At 39.5% G+C, this 23,177-nt stretch overlaps 1 protein-coding gene across 1 annotated transcript; it reads left to right on the top strand.

The window, feature by feature from the left end:
• The first annotated feature begins 7,049 nt into the window (after positions 1-7,049).
• Positions 7,050-21,353, top strand: LOC114273101 (putative phospholipid hydroperoxide glutathione peroxidase). Its single transcript, XM_082892352.1, has 6 exons — positions 7,050-7,459; positions 8,346-8,422; positions 8,552-8,613; positions 11,310-11,428; positions 11,510-11,677; positions 21,014-21,353. The coding sequence occupies exons 1-6, from the start codon at positions 7,193-7,195 to the stop codon at positions 21,041-21,043; spliced, it is 723 nt and encodes a 240-aa protein (XP_082748478.1). The 5' UTR covers positions 7,050-7,192; the 3' UTR covers positions 21,044-21,353.
• The last annotated feature ends 1,824 nt before the right edge of the window (positions 21,354-23,177 follow it).

Raw genomic sequence — 23,177 nt, 5'->3', positions numbered from 1 at the left:
CTACCAACATCCACGGACACATGTCCGGATCACTGTACAACAAGGGTAAACCCGGGATCGCTATATTTCTCTATCTTTGTCTCTGTCTCTGTCTCTCTGTCTCTCTGTCTCTCTGTCTCTCTCTTGGCCTCTATAAATCATCATCGTTGTTCTTGAAGCATGCATTGCTATGAATACTCCATTCGTGCCTAAGGTTCAAACTCTACCAGCTGAACCAGACTAGCAGCCAAGCACTTCATCAACTACTCCACGCATCAACCCACCATCTTAACGGCAGTGCAAACACTGACACAGCGACAATCTTACAGCTAGAACTAGGAACAAGAAACACCGAGGTCCTAAGCTCCCGGCCTTAGAGCTCGACAATCCTCCAATCGCCTTATTTGCGAGTAACCATCGAAGTAATCGATGACGACATGTTTCACCGAACTCTTGTCATAGAAGATCTTCTTGCTGACATCCTTGATATCATAACTATGCGATCCACTCTATCTTCTTATAGTCAATCCAACATGCTCATATCTCCAGCAACTCAATAGCTTAGGAGAGAAGCACATGAAACAAAAGGACCAAGTTACTTCTGCCAAAGCCGAGGCATAGAAAGCCGAGGCCATTGCTAAGGCTGCCAAAAAGAAGGCTATCGAAGTTGAGAAGAAACTAGCAGAGGCACTAACCAGCAAGGAGCAGACGCCAAGGCCTATCAAGAAGGCCAAGACTTTGTCCGAGATCAATATAAGGAGCAGGCCAACATCTCGGATAAAACCATCATCTTGAATCATGTTATCTCGGGTATAAGTGTTATCTCGGATACCTTCATCTCACCAAATTTGTTTAAAAATTTCACCAAGTATCATTTTCAAATCATTGACTCAGTCTTCATTAACTCATCTCTGCTCTCTGCCCCCTAATGTGAATGTAAATACAACTTAGGTTCATATTAGGAATACATCATCTGAATCTTGTCTAAGTCTGACTTAGACATCCATGACCAGAGTAATCGTGTTTAGCTTGTCTAAATAGAATACTTAAGGCTTAACCTTAGTGCATCGAGAGTATTACCTACCTCGGTTTTTTGTACAAATTAGCCAGATCATGGCCAGTTTCGTCTTGTTTCTCATTGAAACATCACTTTCACTTAGTTCAGCTCTACCTTCCTGACAAGCCTAAGTTAAATGCACAGCTCCTCGTTGGAACATCCCTTAGTTTTAGCTCTACCTTCTTGGCAAGCTTAAGATAACTCGTTCAGGGGTCGTTCTTTTGATTTCATTTCAATGGTCATTCCCTTCAATTTATTCTTAATTTCGACTAAGGTTATTGACATCATTAGGGCCAAGCTCCAAATTTCGTTAAGCCATATTCCAAGGCCTAGACAATCCTTCACTGTCAAGATCTTCTAATCTCGGGTAAGCTTTATTTTACTTCAACTCTGTTTGCCTCTTGTAAGTTCTAATCTTTTCAAAATTGTTCACCTAGGTCTAACTCCTTTCATATTGGATCTGTCAACCTAGGTTGAGGCATTCTCCTCTTGAATCTGTACACTTATGTTGAGCTCTTGTCTTCTCAAACCTACTTATCTAGGCTAAGATCTTGTCTTCTTGGATCTGGAATCTGCTCACTTAGGTTGAGCTCTTGTCTTCTTGGACCTACTCATCTAGATCGAGATCTTGTCTTCTGGGATCTGGGATCTGCTTATTTAGATTGAGCTCTTCTATCTCGGATCTGCTTCACCTAGGTCATGCTCTTCCATCTTGGATCTACTTCGCCTAGGCCATGCTTTTCCATCTTGGATCTACTTGACCTAGGCCATGCTCTTCCATCTGGGATCTGCTCCACCTAGGCCATGCTTTTCCATATGGGATCTGTTTCACCTAGGCTATGCTTTTCTATCTTGGATCTGCTTCACTTAGGCCATGCTCTTCTATCTGGGATCTAGCTGATGTCTTTTTTTCTTTTCTTTTTTTCCAAGTGTTGGATGTTTGCCTTTCATAACTGCTTTGTGTATGCTTTGTTATCTTCTCTATCTTGTATGTTTCCATACTTAGACTTTCTCTTATCATTCGAAGTCTGATAGCCTGGTTGCTTACGTCAGATCAAAATACCTCGGGTGTAGCACCGGTAAATTATCTCAGACTAATCATCTCAGATTTAGCTTAGTGATTAGCTATATCGGGTAACATATCTCGGATAATATCTCTATCAATCATCTTAGATAATTTCAACTTTTTCTAATTTTTTTTTACAATTATACTTATTCATGCTTCCTACCTCCTAATGTGAAAAAGGATGCATCGCCTGGTTCTTATCTAAGTCTAACTTAGACGTCCATGACCGAGGTCATCACGTTTGGCTCACCCAAACTAAACACTTGAGGCTTGACCTTAGTGTATGAAGAGTACTTTTTACCTCGCCTTTTCGCATAAACCGATCAAAAAATGGCTAGTTTTGCCTTGTTTCACATTTAAACATAACCTTGTACTTAGTTCAACTCTACCATCACGACAAATCTAAGTTAATTGCCTTGTTCACATTGAAACATTGCCTTGTACTTAGCTCAACTCTACCATCATAGCAAGCCTAAGTTAATCATCTTGTTTCACATTGAAACATCACCTTGTTCACCACGGGAACATCGCCTTAAGACTTTCTTAGTTCTGGTGTATTTTCAATCCACGCCATTAGTTCTTCCATATTCTTCGGAGGAGTCTTTGCAAGTGATTGCCGGAGTAGGCAATCATCATCCAAACTGTTCTTAAAAGATACGACTGTGAGTTCCTGGTTACAAGTCGGAATCCGGTTGTAAACCTCATAGTACTTCTTGGCGTAGGTCCCAAGACCTTTGCCATCGCTAATCTTAATGCCAGTAGGGAGTCTACCCTCAGTGGCTGCAATCTATTTCTAACAAACCTGGCCATAAATATCTTTGCCAGGACTTCTCAACTATTCACACATCTTTTCAGTAGTTTGTGGAACCAATATGATGCTCTTTCCCCAAATGACGATAGGAACACCTTGCACAATAGCTGCTCATTCCCACTTCACAAAGCCATTGAATTTAAGTATAATTTGACATAAAAGTTTGGGTCAGACTTATCATCATAGATCTAAAACCTTGGCATGCTAAACCTTTTCGATGCTTCGAACGCATCCAACTCCACCGAGAATGGCGTCTTTGGCTGGGCATTGGATATGATCTCGGCATCGTGTATCTTCCTTTGAAGGTAATCTCTCAGGTTCTCATTCGTTCGTCCGGAAGCTCGGCTGTCCTTCGACTTCAGTCTTTTTGGAGCGTTGCTTCTTGTGTTAGGGTGCGTTCTTTTGGACTTTCCATTGCATCATCAAAACAAAGGCCCTGCCCTTGGATCTACCTAGATCCCCTGAGGTGTTCTTGTTTCGTAGTGTCCTATGGGATTCCCTTCACATTGACTTTATCCGCTCGGCATCTCGTGATTTTCGATGTGAATTTCTCTGTCCCTTTGCACGCTGTGGGACAGTTGGTATTGACTTTTGTCCTCCCTTTTGGACATCGGCCTTGGTTGCTGGCGTCAGTGTGTCTTGCAAGGGAAACGTTAGTTGCATCACGTTGTTCTACATTATAAAATTGACCATTGTTTGCAAGTTTGTCAATTTGTTCGCTATATCCTTCAGTTTCTCATTCTTTTTCAAGCATCTATCCTTCCATACCTAGAGATCGCCTTCATGGTAGTACTAATCTCGACTACCCTTCCTGTTCCTGTTTCGGCCCCGAGCGACATTGTTCTCCTTAGGGTCGACCTCCTGTACTTCTTCGTTATTGTTCCCTCCTCTAGTATTAGAATCCATGTGTTCCTCCTCCTTATTGTGGATGCCGTCCCCAATTCTCACCTCATATCCGTTGTTGGCCATCTATTTTATACTAAATTTTCACAGACGACGCCAAATTGTGGGTGTTGATTTTCAACCACACAACCAAACAAAGAGCTTAGCTGGAGAGCACGCAACAGAATAGATTAAGCCAACCTCCTACCAACAAGAATATGAGAATACTGTAGTGGCTCGTTTACTCGGGGGCACTCCGACGATCAAGACAATCAAACAATCTCTCAAAGATCTCACACAAGTACTCAATACCTCAATTAAAACGTCTCAAAATAAAAACATACATTAGACCCATGAGGGTGCCTCACTTTTATAATGATCAGTGTCCAACTTCCCCTAGAAGTTGTACTGCATGAGACTCTATCCTTTACAATGATAACGTCTATCACAACTCACACTATTCAGATTAAGATGAACTTCCTTAAGAGTCCCATCTCTATCCAAATAGGTAGCTCGATGTATCTAAGACTCTTGTCCTTTATTCGAATATCTCGAATTCAGATATATTCACATTATATCTGGACGACTTGGTCCATACACGTGGCACCTCAGCTAACAACCTCGGCCACGTGGACAACCCAAAATATATGTCCCCATAAATACCCCTTTTATTATTACATTTCCCATGCAAAAGAGTTAAAAATCATTTAGGGCTATTTTGGGAAGTATGTTAAAAGTCAATTAATTAGCTTTTTTGATTTTTTTTGGTCAAATCATTTGTTTACTTTTTTACATATTTAAAAAAAATCAAAAAAACAACTTTTAACCTATTTTTCAAAATAGCCCTTATCAAGACTCTTTAATTAATAATAAAGGCAGTTTTTAGCTCTCATTTAGATAGTTTGACATTAATGCTGTGGACCATTATGACATCAACACCATCTAACATGCTTTTTTCTTAAGCATGACAACAAGGACTTGATTGGTGCCCTCCTTGTGCAGGTAAAATCAAACTCAACACAGATAGATATTCTAAAGGCAATTTTGAAATTCTGACCCAGTGAGATATGGTGGTCTTTTTCAGAGATGAAAGAAGATCCTAGATTTTAGGCTATCATGGGAAACTAGGGTCAACCGCATGTGATGAAGCTAAGCTTTCGGGAGTGTGGGTTGTTTTAGAAAAATGGTTAAAAGTTAATTTTTTAGTTTTTTTTAAAAAAAAATGTGTAAAAAATGTAAGAGATGGTGTAACCCAAAATGAGTTAAAAGGTGGAAGATGACTTTTAACCATCTGTCCAAAATATCCATATATAAAGGTCTTACCATCATTTTGGAGAAAAAGTGGAAGTACATCTCTACTGAGACAGATTCAGAGCAGGTGGTGTTGTACATCAATGGCAGCACACCTAGCCATTTCCTATACAAAGCTATGTTAGAAGATATCAAGTTCCTTATGAAGAGATGCAATTGCTCCATTATTCACATTCTCAGGGAAAACAACAAATGTGCCGATGGTCTTGCTAACATGAGAGTCAATCATGTTGAAAACCTAGTAGTTTTAATGATCCACCAAATGAGATTACAAGTCTCCTAGTTGCAGACATTATTGGGATTTCTTGTGAAAGGGCCTGATCTATTTGACCCCTGTTGTGCTTTTGTTTGTTTCTTTTTTCTGTCTTGTACTCTGTTCATTTGAATCCAAAAAAATAAAATAAAACAAGGACTTGATTGAAACAAATAGAAAGTGAGAGTCATTAATTGAGACAAATAAAAAGGTAGAGTACTTGATTGAAATGAAATGAAACTCGAGAGTTTAGGAGTTGTTTGGGATGATCTAAATAAATATTTTTATTTTTTATTTTTTTATGAAAATATGAGTAAAAAACTAGAAAGGTGATTTGATTAAAAAAAAATAAAAAAATAAAAAAGTGTGTTACGGTAAGTCATGCCAAACAAGTTCTAAATGACATTTTATCCAAAGTCTAGGGACTTAAAAGGCCTTGTTTGTAAAGTTAGCTATCTTAGTTAGCTATTTGACTTTTTCATTCTTTTAACTTAGCTAAAATAGTTACGTTTGAAAAGTTGGTTGGTTTTTATTTTTTATTTTTTATAATTGATTTGATAATTGTGAGAGAAAAAATAAAACAATTATAAATTCAATATAACATTTTATTTTATTAATTATTTCAACCTATTTTACCTTTTAGTAGACTAAGGGGTTGTTTGGCTAGAACCTTTTAGTTAAAAAAGCATAAAAGACAAAATATGTTAAATAAATCAATAAGATAAAATGTCAAATTCAAACTATAATTACTTCATTTTTTTCTCACAAGAGTCAAAAAAGTTAAAAAAATCAAACCAAATAAACTTTTAATTTCAAACTAAAATAGCTAAAAAATTAATTAAAAAAATCAATTGCCAAACAACAACTAAACACCCCCAAAGTCTAATTTGACTAATAAATAAAGAGTAATATTACACGCACAAATTAATATACTAACTAATATATCAGTACTAATTATGATATTGTTATTGATTTTACTCATTACATAAATTATAAATATTAAAATTATCTTAAATTATATAATACCATCATGCATTAGTTAGTGCATGGTATTAGTGATAAATAAATTCTTAGGAGTGTTCATTCTAGGGGTGCAACTCGGGCAGGTTCAGTCGGGTTGGGGGTCTGTTCAAGCCCGACCCGAATTGTATTTGGCAGTGCCCAAGCCCGCCCATGAACCCGAGCATTGCTGCCCAAGCCCGGCCCAAGCTTTGTATTTTGAACTCGGGTTAGCTCGAATTGCCTGAATTGCCCGAATTGCCCGAGTCCAGAAACCTTTAGGTAGATCTAAGGGTAGACATAAAAGATGCTAATCTAATGGTAGAAGACTAACAAAAAAAAAAATAAAAATAAAAATTAAGACAAACTCTTTTACTTAATAGAAGACTAACCAAAAAAAATAAAAAATAAAAATTAAGACTAACTTTTTTACTTAATTTATATATTATATAATTTATTAAATTATATATATTATATATTATATATTATATATTATATTAAATTCAATTCGGGTTCGGGTTGCTCGGGTTGGCCATTGGTTCTGCCAAGCCCGGCCCAAATTACAATTCGAGCATCAAAAATCTGCCCAAGTCCATTCAAATTATAAGATATAGTTGCCCAAGTCCTAAAAAAATTCAAACTGAACTCGAATTACTCGAGTTGAACCCGCCCGAATTGCACCCTAGTTCATTCCACGTGGATCTATACCTCCCACTCCCAAAAGCCCACCACACACTTCACGCAATTCCCGTGTCGGTCTTCACCCAAAACAAAAGCCTCCAAGAGTTTGTGAACTTCACATCATCCTCTGCAACTTCCAAAGGAGACACCAAGATGGCTTCTTCCTCTTCAATTTTTTCTGCACCTTTTGTTGCTTTCACTCAAACCAAACCTAAACCCAACCCAATCGCTTCTTGGGTCTGTTCTTCTATGGCTTCATCTCATAAATCCTCTTTTGGGTCCTCTAAATCAGCATTTTTCCAACATGGGTTCTCTCTAAAATCTCCAAAATTTTCTGGGTTTATCTTGAAACCTCGGTCTTCAGCTACCGTTTATGCTAGAGCGGCCACAGAGAAGACAATTTATGATTTTACTGTAAAGGTATATGTATTTGTGCCATGTTTCTTTTTTGGGTATTGTTTGAATTACTCAAATTTAATGGATATTGGTTAACAATTTCATCTCTGATTTGTGTTTTTCTGTTTTACTTGTACTGGGTATGTTTTGGATTGCTTATATGAAATATTGTTGTCTTTGCGGTCCCGTTTGGACCATTCTTTTCTTCTGTAATGTTGTGGAAAAGTGTAAAAATCCGCAATTTTTGTTATCCAAATTAGATTCCGAGGGATATTCTAGCCAACAAAATTGGCAATTTTTTTAATGTTACAACTAATAATGCAAGGCAAACAAATATTTGAGTCATTGCAAAATACACAATTATTTATTCATTACTTCACTTGGATAACAATCCTACACTAAATTGTTAATCCTCTCACTATTAATCTTACCAATCAAACTGAGAGAGCACGTGATTGTGATGCGAATATCTATGCTCATTTTAATTGTTGGTATTAAGCATGGATAGTATAGGTCACGAGAAATACTAGAGATCCCTAAAATATGACTCCTAAATTTATCTCTAATGATGTGGCAAGTAGTTGGGACTTGATTTTTAAACCAATCAATAACTGACATGGAGTAGTACACATCATTGTGTAGCCTGAAGTTCCCTTTGCTGAGATGTTTTTCTGGAATCGAAATCGATTGTCAAGTCTACATATGAAGGGTGTCCTATTCTTATTAAGTGATTTTTCTTGTTTAAAATTGATATGAAGTTGGAGATTCATGAGGTCTCAAATAGACTTTTTTCATTTTTTTTTTTTTAAATTTTCTTTTCTCTCCTTAATTGGTTCAGGTGATCAATCTTGGGACTAAACTTGTGACATGTAAAGTTGTTTGTGCTGATGAATGGTGGCTTTGAGTGCAGGATATTGATGGGAATGATGTTTCTCTAAACAAATTTAAGGGGAAGGTGCTACTGATTGTCAATGTTGCTTCAAAATGGTATTCTTTCCTCTTATCATTATTCTGATCCGTGTTTCTTGTCAATGACTAGGCTGAGATTATTTATAAATGTCCCTTCATGTTTTGAGACACTTGTGATCTAACTTAATAATTTGGCCTTGGATTCAGTGGTTTGACATCATCAAATTACTCTGAACTCTCCCACATCTATGAGAAGTACAAACCTCAAGGTGAGCTATATTTTGTGGACAGAGCTTGGTACTATGAATCTTTGCCATTTTTCCAGTAATAACAGTTGCACAAACTCAGGGCTTTGAAAATATTTTGAAGGTGTGCTAAGAATTTTCTTTCTCTTTAATTTCTCTCACTTTCCAAGGGTATGTGCTTCAACAGATTCATATTTATATGAATGTAAGCTGAAATAGAACTCAAGCAAAGCCTTATACAGGCTGAATTTAATTGGTAAACTTTTCAAATGGAACTCTGACATGCTGATTATCTTAAATTTGATAATCAGAAAGTAGAAGCTAAAAGCATCCCTCTCCTAGAGTCCAAATAATCAATTTTTTTTCTTTGTTTTTTTCAAAGCTTATTAAAGCTATTTTTGCCTCATAAGCTACAAGCAAAAGTTGTACCAAACACTTTGACACAATTTCCCAAAATTTGAAAAAAAAAATAAAAAAATTAACCAACTCTAATAAGTTTCACCAAATAGGACCTTTTTGTGCACATGTAGACATTGAGATGCAATTTTACTAACATTTATGAATACTTTAGGTTTTCCTGCTTTGATGATGGTAGTAGTTTGTGACTAATTATTGATGTGAACCTTCAAGAGATGCTTAGGTTCAAAGAAGAACATGTTTTTCCCTGTGTGGTGCTCTACAAAGTTGAATTATGGAAAACAAGCTTAAACTTCTTAAAAATCCCTGGACCAGTGCCAACATTTTGTAATTCATTTTTGTCATCTTTTTTAATGATTTAGCTTCCCCATAATACTATCATTATGACTTGTAGCATAAAAGAGAACACATTACCTCTTCCTCAGTATGTTTCCTATTGTGACAAAGTAAGTCTTGATCGTAATTTGTTTTCTCAAGTTTACATAAGAAGGAAAAATAATGAGGGAATTGCTCCAATGTGACAGAAAAGAAGGAAAAAAAAAAAAAAAATTTACACAAATATGGTGGGTGGTGGGTGCAACTCATCTTGTAGTGGGGTGCAACTCATACTTTGTGGGGTTGCAACTTAGAGTTGTACCCCTCCATGTTTGTGCAATTTTTTTTTTTTTTTTGGTCCCAGCCAATGTTGAGTGATTTCCCCAAAAATAATTCATGCAAACTCCCTTGTAAAACTGACTGTTGCCGTGGTTGAACCATTGTTGTTATTTTGCTAGTAATTGTCGTCTACCCTTACACTTTATCTATGTTTTTCACAACCGTTGGCAATTGTAAATTATTGACAAATATCTCAAGTAGTAACCAATCTGGAGATCTAACTGCCCGTTGACCAATTATCATTTGGTTTCTCCTTGTCCTGTAGGATGATGTGGGATGTCAGCCAATCAGTTGACCCCATTCTAAACAAGACATGCTCACCAATTTGGTTCCTTGCTATACTGCCATTTTACAACTCATCAAAATCACCTGCATATTAGATGAGAAATGATACTTGCTTACTTGGGGTCTTTTATGGCTCACCCTTGATATTTTTATTTTATTTATTTATTTATTTGTTTTGAATTCAACGAGTTCTATGTAAGTGAGCAAACTACATCAGCTTGCTACATGTGTAACAATGGAAAAGGGAAAAGAACTAGATGTCTACCTATTTACTGAAAAATGAGAAATGGACTCAATTTTAATTGTGTGTGGTTGAGTACTTGATTGAATGGGCATCATATTGAGCCGGATTTTTCATATTCTTAAAGCATCTCCAAAGAACTCCTTGAACGAGGCCTGTTAGCTATTATAGCTAGCATCATATTTTAGTTACTTCAATGAGTTAGCCATTATATTAGCTATTTTAACAAAAAATTTCAAGGTTAGCTATATTTGAAGAGCCTTGGGAAGCTGTTTAAACAATTTGTGTATAGATAGGTAAATAAAGAGTAGCATTGGATTGGATTACATAGATAAAAAAGCAATTAGGCAAAATAAAGAATATCTTTTTTTTTTTATTTTAGCTAGTGAAAAATGAAGAGTATGGTTGGAGTTGCTCTAAGTGTCTAAATCTAAACTAACAAAATATGAGATTTTAAACTTTCCTTTTGTTTTCCTTTGTTTCCAACAACAAAATGAAGAATGTCTTCTGATATATTGTGCAGGCTGAGCCTACTTCCAGTAATGATTGAAAACTATCTAACTTGAATTGTCCATATTAAAATAGAATGACCATGATGTGTGAGATAACTTATGTTATAGCATGCTATTGATAGGATTAAGGTAAGGGGAAATCTATGATGTGAACCCCTAAAAAGGAGTCATTGTAAGAAAGTTACAATTTTTGGGGTGGAAGTTACGAATATTTGTGGTGTGTTATACCAATTTGTGGTAAGTTATGAATGGTGAATTTATGTTGTACATACTAAAGTGAAAGTTATCCTGTTGTGGTGAGCAAAAAGTTAAACTTTTTGCCGTAAGAAAAAGTTATGTCATTTTATGGTTTATGTTACGAAATTGTGTGGTGGTGTTATGAAGTGCATACCATATGCATCCTTTTAGGGGTGCACACAGTAGCAATTCCCTAAAGGTAAATATGATGATATGAGAACGTTATTGGGTCCACAGAACATGGGGGATGAATAAAATCATACCAGAGAAACTTCAATTACTGCTGCAATGGTTTAATGATACCAGAGAATCAGGTAAAATAGAAAGTATCTTGACTTAGACAAAACTCATCACCTTTTGTAATCTTGCTGCAGGATTTGAAATTCTAGCTTTCCCTTGCAATCAGTTTGGGGGGCAGGAGCCTGGATCTAACCCAGAGATTAAGCAGTTTGCTTGTACGAGGTTTAAAGCAGAATTTCCGATTTTTGATAAGGTTTGTAAGGCTGTGTTTCTCTTGATTTAACACTATTGCATTTGGAGAATAGCTCAAGAACTACAAAATTATGCACATCAGGTTGATGTAAATGGACCAAATACGGCTCCAGTTTACCAGTTTCTGAAGTCAACTGCTGGAGGATTTTTAGGTGATCTGGTCAAGTGGAACTTTGAGAAGTTTCTAGTGGACAAAAATGGTAAGGTTGTTGAAAGATACCAGCCAACAACATCTCCTTTACAAATAGAGGTATGTGTCTTTATCCATTGTTAGGATTTGTGAACTCTATGAGATAGCTTGGATGTATGGACATGTTTGGCATGTGGTTGGAGGTCATAGTGCAGCTTCAATAACTGTACTTAAGATTTTTGAGGAAACTTAAATCTTTAAAATAATATCATGGTAATTCAATAGTGATAAAAGTTCGGAAAATGTAGGAAGTGAAGTTAAAGTAGAAGCTTATGAGAAGGGTTGTACTTGGGAGGTTCTTATTCCACTTTTCAAAATAATCTAAGATAATATTATTTGTGTGTGTTTTTTTAATAACTATTTTGGATACTAATTATTAAGATTTGCCTTTTCTTTCTTTATAAATATAGTGAAGACTGAAGACCATGATTTAAGACAATTTGAAAATGTTATCACATTAATTGAAGAGCCAATAGCATTGGAATGTGTGTTTTTTTATTTTATAAATTCAAAATTGAGAAAAAGGCATAAAAACATTTTCCAATTGTATATATATAATAGATGGGATGAAAAATTGAGTAGAGTTGATATATATATATATATATATATATTTATATATATTTGACATATTATTTCATTGAAAACTTTGATGTGAAATATTTCATTGAAAACTTCTTCAACTTTTTCTGCCATTTAGTTGGATATGAAATCAGGAAAATGTTTTAATGGTAAAATATTTTACTGTCAATAACTGATAATCGATGTACCAAACTGGAATCTGTCTTCTTCCTGAGAATCTATGGAATCTTTCAAACCTCAACCTGATAACTTTGCACTGGACTGACAGATATGTGAAATCACTAATGACCCCACAATTTCCTCCAATGCTAGCAATCATTTTCCATTGAACTGTCACTATTTGATGCCAGCAACCATTTTCTTATTCTGGTGCTGATGGTTAGCTGGTTTTAGGCAGTCCTTAGGCTAGCCTCATCATCACCTAGCAGATTGACCCACAACCTCAGGGCTTGAATTTTGCTTCAGTACTTCACTTTTTAGGTGGCCTCCATGTTTCTTCTCCACCTAGGTGCCTTGCCTAGGCATTGCTCACACCTCGCCTCAATGGCTCGCACACTTTGCCTACCTTGGTGCCTCACCTTTCTATTATGAACCATGATTGGAATAGCACCCCGATGCTTCATGCAGCCTAGGTCTGGAGCTGGGCCTGGGGAGCTCGGGGTCAGTGCTTTAGTCATGGGTCGCTTGAGTGACCCTTGAATCTCATGCAGGATTATTGCGGGCTTGTGGATTGGCTGTTAGAGCTAAGGGATCGTAAAGGTTCTTAGCTTACCCCCCTCGGGTGGCTTTATTTTGATCAATTCTAGACAAGAAAGAGAGGCCTCTATACGAAGGCCAAAGTTTCACCAAGTCATGTTACTCCTCGTAAGATGTATTAAACCTACCCACTACAACTCTTGGCATGGCCCTCAAAGGTGAGCTAGCCCCCATGGTCCAACTCTCTTATAAAAGGTCTCCTCCATACACAACTCCACCTCCAAACTTGACAGAGAGCCATCCTCTCACTCTCAAGTAAAGAGAGAATGTTCTATGTGATCTTCCAGGATATGAATCGGGGAAGACCTTGGCCAGGGTAAGGTGATAATTCGAAAAGACTTTCACTAACATGAGTTATTTCAATTAGATAGAACACATAAGAGTTGGGGGTTTGACAGTTTTTCATATCCTATTAGCTTGATAGGGACATTGTAATATGCATGATGGAATGATTCAGTCATATTTTAACTATCGACTAGAGTTTTCACTCCATATATTCATTATATGTTGTAGAGCCCATTGGAATAATTACATGGTTTAATTTGAAGGAGTTTTAAATAACTCTACTACCTAGGTAAGTGTAAACCTAAAAGTTCAAACACAATAGGTGCATTGTGTAGTATGAAGGAATTAAGAGCTAATTTATAGTCAATTTAGAGTCTTGAAGCAATTAAGGGAATAATTGTGATAGTCTTTTTCTTGTAGGATAAGATAGATTAGTCCTTATTGAACAAGATTACCTAGTTCTATGCATGAGTGAGTTCTCATAAGAGCTATCACTCTAATTAAAACTCTCTTTTCCCTACACTCACTAGAAAACTTGTGAAGTATGAAAGTACCTTCATGTTCAAAATTTGCCTCGAATGGATACTCTTAGAGACCTGACATTTGGAACTGTTTTGGATTTAAGTGAACTCAAAAGAAACATCACTAATTGGATTTTGCATATAAGGTATTTATTCTAATTATTTGCATGAATGGTTGAATTTGAATTTTGTTTATATCACAAACATGACCATGGGTATTGAGTTGTAGATATTTTTTAACATTTGCTTACAGGTGGTCCCTTTCAATGAGTGCATTCAAAAGTGTAGAGTGAGGTGGAAATTGCTAATAAAAAACAATCCTAAAAATACGGAGTTGACGATTTCCGGCAAGATGCGTTAGACTCACCTGGGATGTTTCGGGTGAGAAAGGAGACTGGCCCACGGCACCGGATCCTTTTCCTTGGTGGTCGCTCCTTCGAGTTCTAGGAGGAAGCAGCAGATCAGAGAGGGCACCAATGGTTGGGTATTGTGGAGCGTGGCTCCGCCCTACGGCAGGAAGTGATTTTGGTTGGCTTCGAGGTGAGTTGGGTTGTCAACAAATTGCTGTTGGCTTCAGGAAATCTACAGACTCAATCTTTCTTGGGTCGTTTGGACGGCAGACATCGGAGTGTGGCTATTTGGGTCCGTGATGAGGAGGATGGTGGGATGTCGTTTTAGATTGTAGTCACGATTGAAGGCAAACGGCATGAGATTTTTATCCGTGTGTTAGAGTTTGGGGATGGCTGGGAGGGTGTGGCGTTGGTTATTGAGGGCTTCACCAGAGGAGAAAGCTAGGTTGTGAAGGTTGGCGCTGCGATGGGGGCACCAGTGGTGATGAGGACGACTCTGTCTAGTGTGGACAACATGGATAAACCGATCCAGGCTGTGGTAGAGGAGAGGTGGTTTGGCTTGCTAAATAGGGCTTTGGTGGGAAGAGTGGGTTTGGTGGGGGATAAGGGTGTTGGGTTTTCTGCAAGGATGGAGTGGGTCGGTCGATGGTGGGGATCATCAAGGAAGGTGGAGATCTGGTCAGTTGGGGGTCAAGACTTTCTCTTCGTGTTCCCTTCACGAGAGGAAGCTAAGAATATTTTACGACGTCGGTGGGTTGTCAACGGGTGTGACCCTAGTCTACGGTGGTGGTCACCATCAATCCTGTGTGACAAGGGGAAGTCGCCTATGGCGGAGGCGATTGTGTGGGTGAAGGTGGTGGGTCTACCTATTCATCTTTGAGGGTTGGAAACGTATAGGGCTATCCGCAAATGGCTTGGTGGTTTTGTTCAGGTCGATGAGCTCTCGGCAAATCTCGGAGTGGTCCGATTACAAGTTCGGGGTCATGGCATCATTCCGACCAAGATATCGCTTCGATGAGAGGCTTGGCAGCATGAGATACCTTTGTGACTAGAAGTTGGGCCAACGGTCGATGCGGTCTTGTCAGTGGTGGAGAATCAAGATAGATTTTGGCTAGGAAAGGAAAGTTGGCCGTGAAGGCGTGATGATAGGCGAAATTTTGGGAATGGAGGATATGGTGGGTTTGATCGCAGATTTAGGGGAGATAAATTAGGGTTTGGGTATCGGTGTAGGCCGAAGCCTTTTAGGCAAGGAGATTGGGCCTTGGGTGAGACATATATGGGCCCAAATCAAAACATGATGGATTGCAGTAGGGGAATGGGCCAAATCAAGTTTATGGTGAAGGGGTTTGGTAGCGAGGGGAGGTAATATGGGTCCAAGTATTTCAGGCCTTGGTGTCAAAGGAATAGGAGTACCCAGCCCACAGCTGGAAACATGGGTAGGTTCTAATCCGTCTATAGACCGGGTATTCGGATCTTTCTGTCATGGTGTTGGTTTATAGCGGCAAACCAACAGTGTTGGGGGTCGGTCGTCTAGTGGGATGGTGCCGCAAACATCGTCGGAGGAGCCCAGCTTGCCAACAGGGAGCCCAGCTCTGGGTCAGCCGGCGTTGGAGGTCGAATCAACACAATTCTCAACAGACGAACAAATGTGGGAGGAGCAATTTGGGGCAGTGATGGATCAGTTAGTGGGAGATGGGGAGTTTATGGCGGCGAATGAGGAGAGAGGGGTGCATTCGGGTGATGATATGGCCATAGTGGTCTTACCCTTGGCAACAGATGATGGGGATCATGGTCTGCCACACCAAGACCCAGAGTGTGACATTGATATAGAAGGAGAGTTTCATGCGGATCAACCACCGTTTTCAGATGAGGTTTCTGACTGGGTGTTGGCTCGTATTACTGAGGTTAGTAAATTTCTGGGAATTTCTTTTGCAAGGCATGAGGTGGAGGCTTTGAAGTTATTTTCCTTAATTGAAGCATCATGAAGAAGGGGTGGTACAGATAGACAAGTAGTGAAGGCTGCGGGCCAAAAAGATAAAGGGGTTCGGGAGCTTCGAAGACTAGACTGTTCAGTGAATTACGACCATAATATGAAGAGGGGAGAGCGATGACTAAGGAAAGAGCATGGTGGTCTACTTCTGTTGCCATGCGTCTGAAAATTGTCTTGGAATATGCGAGATTTAAATGACAAAGGTAAAAGGACGGTGATCAAGTCCTTATTAAAGAATGCAAAGGCGGACGTGGTGTGTCTTTAGGAGACTAAAATGGAGGCTGTTGAGGTAGAGGTTGTTCGGGAGCTGTGGGGTGGGAGGCACGTGGAGTGGGTCTTCCAACCGACTTTATGGGTAGCTGGTGGTGTTCTTATTTGTTGGGACAGTAGGGTGGTGGTGAAGGAGGGGGAAGAGATAGGGGGTTTCTTTGTGTCGTGTTTGTTTCGGTGCATTGAGGATGATTTTCGATGGGTGTTCACAGGGGTCTATGGTCCAGTTTGGGGATCGGAAAGGAGGGCCTTTTGGGGGGAGTTACAGGATGTTGCATTTCGATGGGGGGTGCCTTGGTGTATTGGAGGTGACTTCAATGTTGTGAGGAGTCCGGGGGAAAAATCGCCGGGGGGTCAGATGGTGAGATCTATGCCGAATTTTGCCTCTTTCATTGATGAGTTGGTGTTCAGTTGATTTGCCTCTACAGGGGGGACTGGTGGCCGGGCAAGTTCTCGAATTGATAGATTCCTTGTTTTTGGGAAATGAGAGGAGCACTTTTGTCATATGATTCAATTGTGGTTGCCGTGTCCGATCTCGGATCATTGGCCAGTGTTGTTAGATAGCAGGGGAATTCGGTGTGGTCTTTCGCCTTTTCGATTTGAGAACATGTGGCTTCAAGTGGAGGGCTTCGTTGAGAAAGTGGGTGAATGGTGGGAAAGTTACTGTGTGGTAGGGATGCCAAGTTGTAGATTAGCTCGGAAATTGAAGCTTCTTAAATCTAATATGAAGAAATGGAATGTAGAGGTTTTTGGTCATCTGAAGGTGCAGAAGGCAAACATTGTTTTAGTGATGTAGGGGTTGGATGAGCAGGAAGTTGTGGGGGGTCTATGTGAGGAGGATGTGGCTTGTAGGGATACGGCTCGTACAGAATATGCTAAGATCGCTCGGATGGAGGAGATAAGCTTTCGTTAGAAGTCTAGATGCTTGTGGTTGAAAAATGGGAATCGTAACACAAAATTCTTTCATCGTATGGCAAATGCTCATCGGCGAGTGAATCAGGTTGGGAGGATATGGGTGCATGGGGTGATGCTTTTGACCGAAGAGGAGATTAGGGATGGTATAGTGGGCATCTATTAGCATTTTTTTCATAATGAGGGAGATGTGCGGTGGCCAGGGTTGGATGGTGGTATTTTTGATTCTATCTCTGAGACGGAGGTATTGTCGCTGGAGAGACCCTTTTTTGAGGAGGAGGTCTTGGGTGCACTAAGGAGTATGGCGGGGGATAAGGCGCTGGGGCCAGATGGTTTTTCTATTGGATTTTTTCAACATTGTTAAGGGGAGGTGAATGAGGAGGTGTTGGCAGTCTTCAAGTAGTTTTATTAGATAGGGCAGTTTGAGAAGAGCTTGAAATCAACTTTCATAGCTCTGATTCCTAAGAAGAGTGGGACAGAGGATATCCGCGACTTTCGGCCTATTAGTTTTCTGGGTAGTGTCTATAAATTATTAGCTAAAGTTCTGGCCAATAGGCTTCGGGGTGTGCTGGCGGGGGTGGTATCAGAGTCTCAGAATGCATTTGTGGGTGGTCGTCAAATTTTGGATGCTGTTCTCGTGGCTAATGAGTGTGTGAATTCGTGGTCACAGCAGGGTAAGGAGGGGATAATTTGCAAGGTGGATATTGAGAAGGCATATGACAACATCAATTGGACGTTTTTATTATATGTGTTGGAGAGGATGAGTTTTGGGGAGCCCAAGAAGCACGGACACTTCTAAGAAATTAATGTATCCATGTCGTGTCTGTGTCGGACACCGACACTCTTTGGACACTTTCTCGACACGTGTCCGACACTCTTCAAAACATGTCCTATTTTGTAATGTTTTTTAAAGACTTGTACACTCTTTGGACACTTGGAGGACATATATGTCTATTGCTTAAACATACGATTAGACATAAGTGAAACTAATTATAAGTTTGAACAAAACAACTTAAGATATAGTAATAAAATAAAAACCATATAAATTTATAGGAATTAGTGTCATATTGTATTTTTTATTATCTTTGAATGATATATTCGTATATATAACATATAATAAATATATAACATTATATATTTCATACTTGTCCCCCACGTGTCGTGTCCTGCATTTTTTGAAAATTAGCGTGTCGGCGTGTCCGTGTCGTGTCACGTGTCCGTATCCATGCTTGTTAGTGGGAAGTGATGGAGGAATTGGATTCATTTTTGCATTTCAACTGTTCGAATGTCTGTGTTGGTTAATGGGATGCCAGCGGGTTTTTTTTCCCACTTGGAGAGGTTTGCGGCAGGGCGATCCTATGTTCCCTTTATTGTTCATTCTGGTTATGGAGGCGCTGAGTCGGTTGTTGTTTAGGATAGTTCATGGTGGTTTGTTGTCGAGTTTCGAGGTGGGGGTGGGGCTTGTTTCTCTAGCAGTTTCTCATCTCTTCTATGCTGATGATGCACTGATTTTTTGTGATGCGGATGCTACTCAGATTGGTCATTTGCGGTGTGTTGTTATACTTTGAGGCGGTGTTCGGTCTCCGAGTAAACTTGGCTAAATCAGAACTGCTCCCAGTGGGAGAGGTGGCACGTCTATCGATATTGGCGGCTGTTTTGGGTTGTAAGGTGGCTACGCTACCAATGACTTATTTGGGTCTTCCTTTGGGGGCTGTCTTTAAGGAGACTAGAGTGAGGGATATGGTGGTGGATAGAGTGCAATGTTGGCTGGTGGGATGGAAGCGGCAGTATCTGTCCAAAGGGAGGCAAATTACTCTGATCAAGAGTGTTTTGTCTACTATCCCTATGTATTTTATGTCTTTGCATGTCATGCTTGTGGCAGTGGCAAGGCGACTGGGGAAGCTTTAACAAGATATTTTGTGGGATGGGGGTGGGAAGGTTTTCCATTACCATTTGGTGGATTAGGAGAAGGTGTGTACTCCTAAGGAGTAGAGAGGTTTGGAGGTGAGGAGATTAGGGGTGTTCAATCGGGCTCTATTAGGGAAGTGGTTATGGCGTTTCGCAGAGGAAAGGGAGCGGTTATGGAGGAGGGTGGTGGTTGCTAAACATGGGGAGAAGCGAGGGGGTTGGTGTTCAAAGAAGGTGGTCCAACCTCATGGTCGCAGTTTATGGAAGGGGATTTGGTTGGGGTAGGGTTCGGTTTAAAATGGGGGTGGGGGATCGGGTTCGGTTTTGGCAAGATTGGTGGTGTGGTGAGATGCCCTTGGCAGGGATGTTTCCTTTGATTTATGCTATTGCAGCGGTTGGGGAGGAGTGGTTGCTTCGGTTAGGGTGAGGCAAGGAAATTCAGTTGTGTGGAACGTTCATCTTCATTGTGAGGTGCAGGACTGGAAGTTGGACCAACTAGTGGACCTGTTGGGCTTCTTGTATGGACTGCGGTATGGGGGGAAGGGAATGGATTCTTTGGTATGAGAGGCTCGGAAGTCTAAGGGTGTATTTACAGTGTCATCATTTTATGGGGTGCTTGTGGGGGGTGACATAGTCGTGCTTCCTTGGAAGACTATTTGGGTTACGGGATCTCCATCTAAGGTGGTGTTCTTTGTTTGGACGACTGCTTTAGGACGTATCCTTACTATTGATAATTTAATTTGGCGGCGCCATGTTCTTGTAAATTGGTGTTGTATGTGTTGTAGGGATGCGGAAACAATGGATCATTTGTTGGTTCATTGCCTGGTGGTGTATCGGATTTGGTGTTCAATTGTTGCTCTTTTTGGGGTGGTTTGGTGCAGTCAGGGTCTGTGCGGGGCGTGTTGTTCAGCTGGGGTGGGGTGAGGGTAGGTAAGAGGCGTCGGAAGGTTTGGTTACTTGCTGCCTATTGTTTGTTATGGTTGGTTTGGCTGGAGCGCAATCAACATATTTTTCAGAATTTAAGTCATTCTGTTCTTTGGCTGGAAAGTAGGCTTCTTATGGTGCTGTATAGTTGGGTTAGTGGTGCCGTAGATATTGATGTTTTCACATTTATATATTTTTTGGAGGAGTTGATTAGTTAGCTTTTGGGCTGCTATTTTCTTATATTCTTTGCATCACCTTGATGCTTTTTTAATAAAGTTTTCTTTATTTATCAAAAAAAATAAAATAAAATAAAATCATGGGTATTGAGAATTGAAATAAAAAAAAATTAATCTCCATTGTGCATATGATTCCTTTTACAAGGAGTGTGAAAGGAGAATATTGAATGTATGAGATGAATGCATGATTAGTGATCAAAGTAATTCTTGAAGTATGAGATAAATGCATTATTAATATTTGAAGTTGAACAACTTGAGAATTGTACAAGTGAAATTGTACTTGGTTGAAACTTTAGTGAATACCTTGAGGGATCAAATCACATCACTAAGTTAATTGTTTAAGGATCTAAGTACTTGAACCTTCATTATACAACAAAATGAATTACATCATCTAGCAAGAAAGAAAATCAAATACTTGAACAATTCAACTGAAAGTCATAAGTTGGGGGAACTAAGACTTTGAAGACTAAGAAAATTCAAAAAGTTTAGATTATCAATTTCAAAGCTCTACTCTGAAGCACCCACACATCACTCTTTAGATAAGTTGTTGAAAAAGAGGAGGATTTTGAACGCCAATCTCCTTGTTTCCTTGGTTTTCTTTACACCATTTAAAGAAGTGTTTATTTATTTATTTTGCTATTGGGTTTTTTTTTATCTGATTACAGAAGGACATCCAGAAACTCGTTGCAGCATGAACATTGGACTGCACAGACATGTCTTTCAGCATCTGTTGTACTAATATGTAGGGGGAAGAACTTCAACACGTCAGCATTGGATCTGTCGTGTCCATATAGTGAACTATTGTAAGTACTTGTTCATTTGTTTTTTTTAGGTCGCGATATTTGGCTTACTGGCACAAAGAGATGAAAGGAACATAACACAGGACGGGGAGAGAGTAGGCATCGACAGCTTGCTAAGTTGTCTGTATTAACAATAAATAAATAAATAAAGTTTGCGAAGTTGTCTTCTGTATTAACAATTAAAGTTGCTTCTTTCGTTCTTTTAGTTCTTTTCTTACTGCCTCTTGTTGTCCCGGAGTTGATCTCAGTTTTGTTGAATATCAAGTATGCAGAGAGTCGTGTATATTGCCTTGAGGAACTTTTATCAGCAAAATTAGTGACATTAGGCCAAACTGTTCGTAGATCTTGTAAGATCACAGAAAATGGGAGGAATATTGCAACTGGTCAATTTTTGAAGCCTTCATCAGCATGCTCTGTGTGTGTGTGTGTGTGAGAGAGAGAGAGAGAGAGGGAGAGAGGGAGAGAGAGAGTTAAATTATCAAGTTTCATATGATGATGGATGGATGGATGGATGGATTTAGTGATGATGGATGGATGGATTTAGGTCAGTTTTTTTTGGGTTGGGTTTTGTTTTGTTTTTTTTTTTTTTTTGGCTGAGTGAGAATCAGAAACTTAAAATGATTCATACAGTTTATTTCTATTTGTTTTCCTTATTCAATTGGGTGGGAAAAGGAAAATGCTTCCGACGCTTAAAATATTATTTCATAAATTTACTCTAATAATGTAAATTGTTGCATATCAGTTGTTGATTTATTTACTAATCCAAGCAAGTCTGTCCGAGGGTTTGCTTGGACTAGTTGTTTGCTTTATCATGAATGAAGTTTTTCCTCAAAATATATATATCCAAAGTTTTAGGAGTTTTTAGTATTACATGGTGGGAAAAGAGTTGCTCTTCTATATTATTGTGACTCTTTGTATTCTTTGAACCTGACTTATCATGGCCATTAGTTCTAGCTTAACGGTATTATGTCCTCAGTCGTCAGCCACCCTTCCCCAAACCTCCACAATCATCCACATTTTGTAACCCCAATTCCACTCACCTCATTGCTCCATGTTTTTATTTTTGATAAAACTAGTCTGCCTATGTAGGACTTGCACCCTACACAAACAAACTTGCACCCTACACAAACAAACTTGCACCATGACCCTTACATTTACTGCCTCTCGTCTTCCTGTCTTTTTTTTATTCTCACCGTCTCTGGTGGCTAGGGTTTGGGTCAATTAGGGTGTCGGGCTTAGTGACAAGGGGTGAGGCAAAGAAGAATGGTGAATAAAGGTGGAGAAGTAGTAAAAATAGATGAAGGTGGCGTATGAAGTGGCAGAAGATGGTAGAAAGGGTAAAGGAGTGATGGGTTAGACGTGGCGAGGGTGTGTGGAGAAGTATGGGGGGGAAGGGGGGGGGTGGTTGGGTGGGTGGGTTTGAGAGGAACGAAAAAGTCTTAGATGATGGTGGAAAATAAGGGAAGTAGAAGAAATGGAAGTAAATAATGAAGGATGCGGGGAGGGTGAAAATGGTGGGTTGCCTATAGGGTTGCGTGGTGTGAGGTGAGGATGATTAGGGGCGGCGGAATTGCAAGTCCAATCTGTATGGGGGTGTGTGTCGAGTTTGTGGAGGGTGCAAGTTCAGTCTGTGGGAGAATTTACAAAATGTCGACATATTCAACTTGCATCTCACATAAATTAGACTTGCACCCACGTAGACTCAACTTGCACCCACACAGACTTGACTTGCACCCCCACACAGATTGAACTTGCACTTGAACACATATTAGACTTGTAGTTCTGCCACCCCACACCATACCCCCACCCCATCCCACCTAATCCAATACTATAGGCAATCCACCCCCTTCACTTTCTCTGATCTCCCACAATCTACTTCTATTCCTTCTACTTCATCCGTTTCCCACCCTCTTTTGAGACTTTTCTGTTCCTCCCAAACCCTCCCTGATACTCCTTCACCCACCTACGCCACATCTAAACCATCTCCCCTCTATTTTTTCTACCATCTTATGCCACGTCAAACGCGACC

This window comes from Camellia sinensis, chromosome 10 (genome assembly GCF_055761805.1).
Source record: "Camellia sinensis isolate YWXY chromosome 10, ASM5576180v1, whole genome shotgun sequence".
In the NCBI taxonomy this organism is placed as follows: domain Eukaryota; kingdom Viridiplantae; phylum Streptophyta; class Magnoliopsida; order Ericales; family Theaceae; genus Camellia; species Camellia sinensis.
Note: the sequence above shows the minus strand (reverse complement) of the source record. Positions and strands in the feature narration are given on the sequence as shown.

Coding starts and splice junctions, on each gene's coding strand:
- LOC114273101 (XM_082892352.1), top strand. CDS start 7,193: ATGGCTTCTTCCTCTTCAATTTTTTCTGCACCTTTTGTTGCTTTCACT. Junction 7,460..8,345: donor TTTATGATTTTACTGTAAAG/GTATATGTATTT, acceptor CTTTGAGTGCAG/GATATTGATGGGAATGATGT. Junction 8,423..8,551: donor GTCAATGTTGCTTCAAAATG/GTATTCTTTCCT, acceptor CCTTGGATTCAG/TGGTTTGACATCATCAAATT.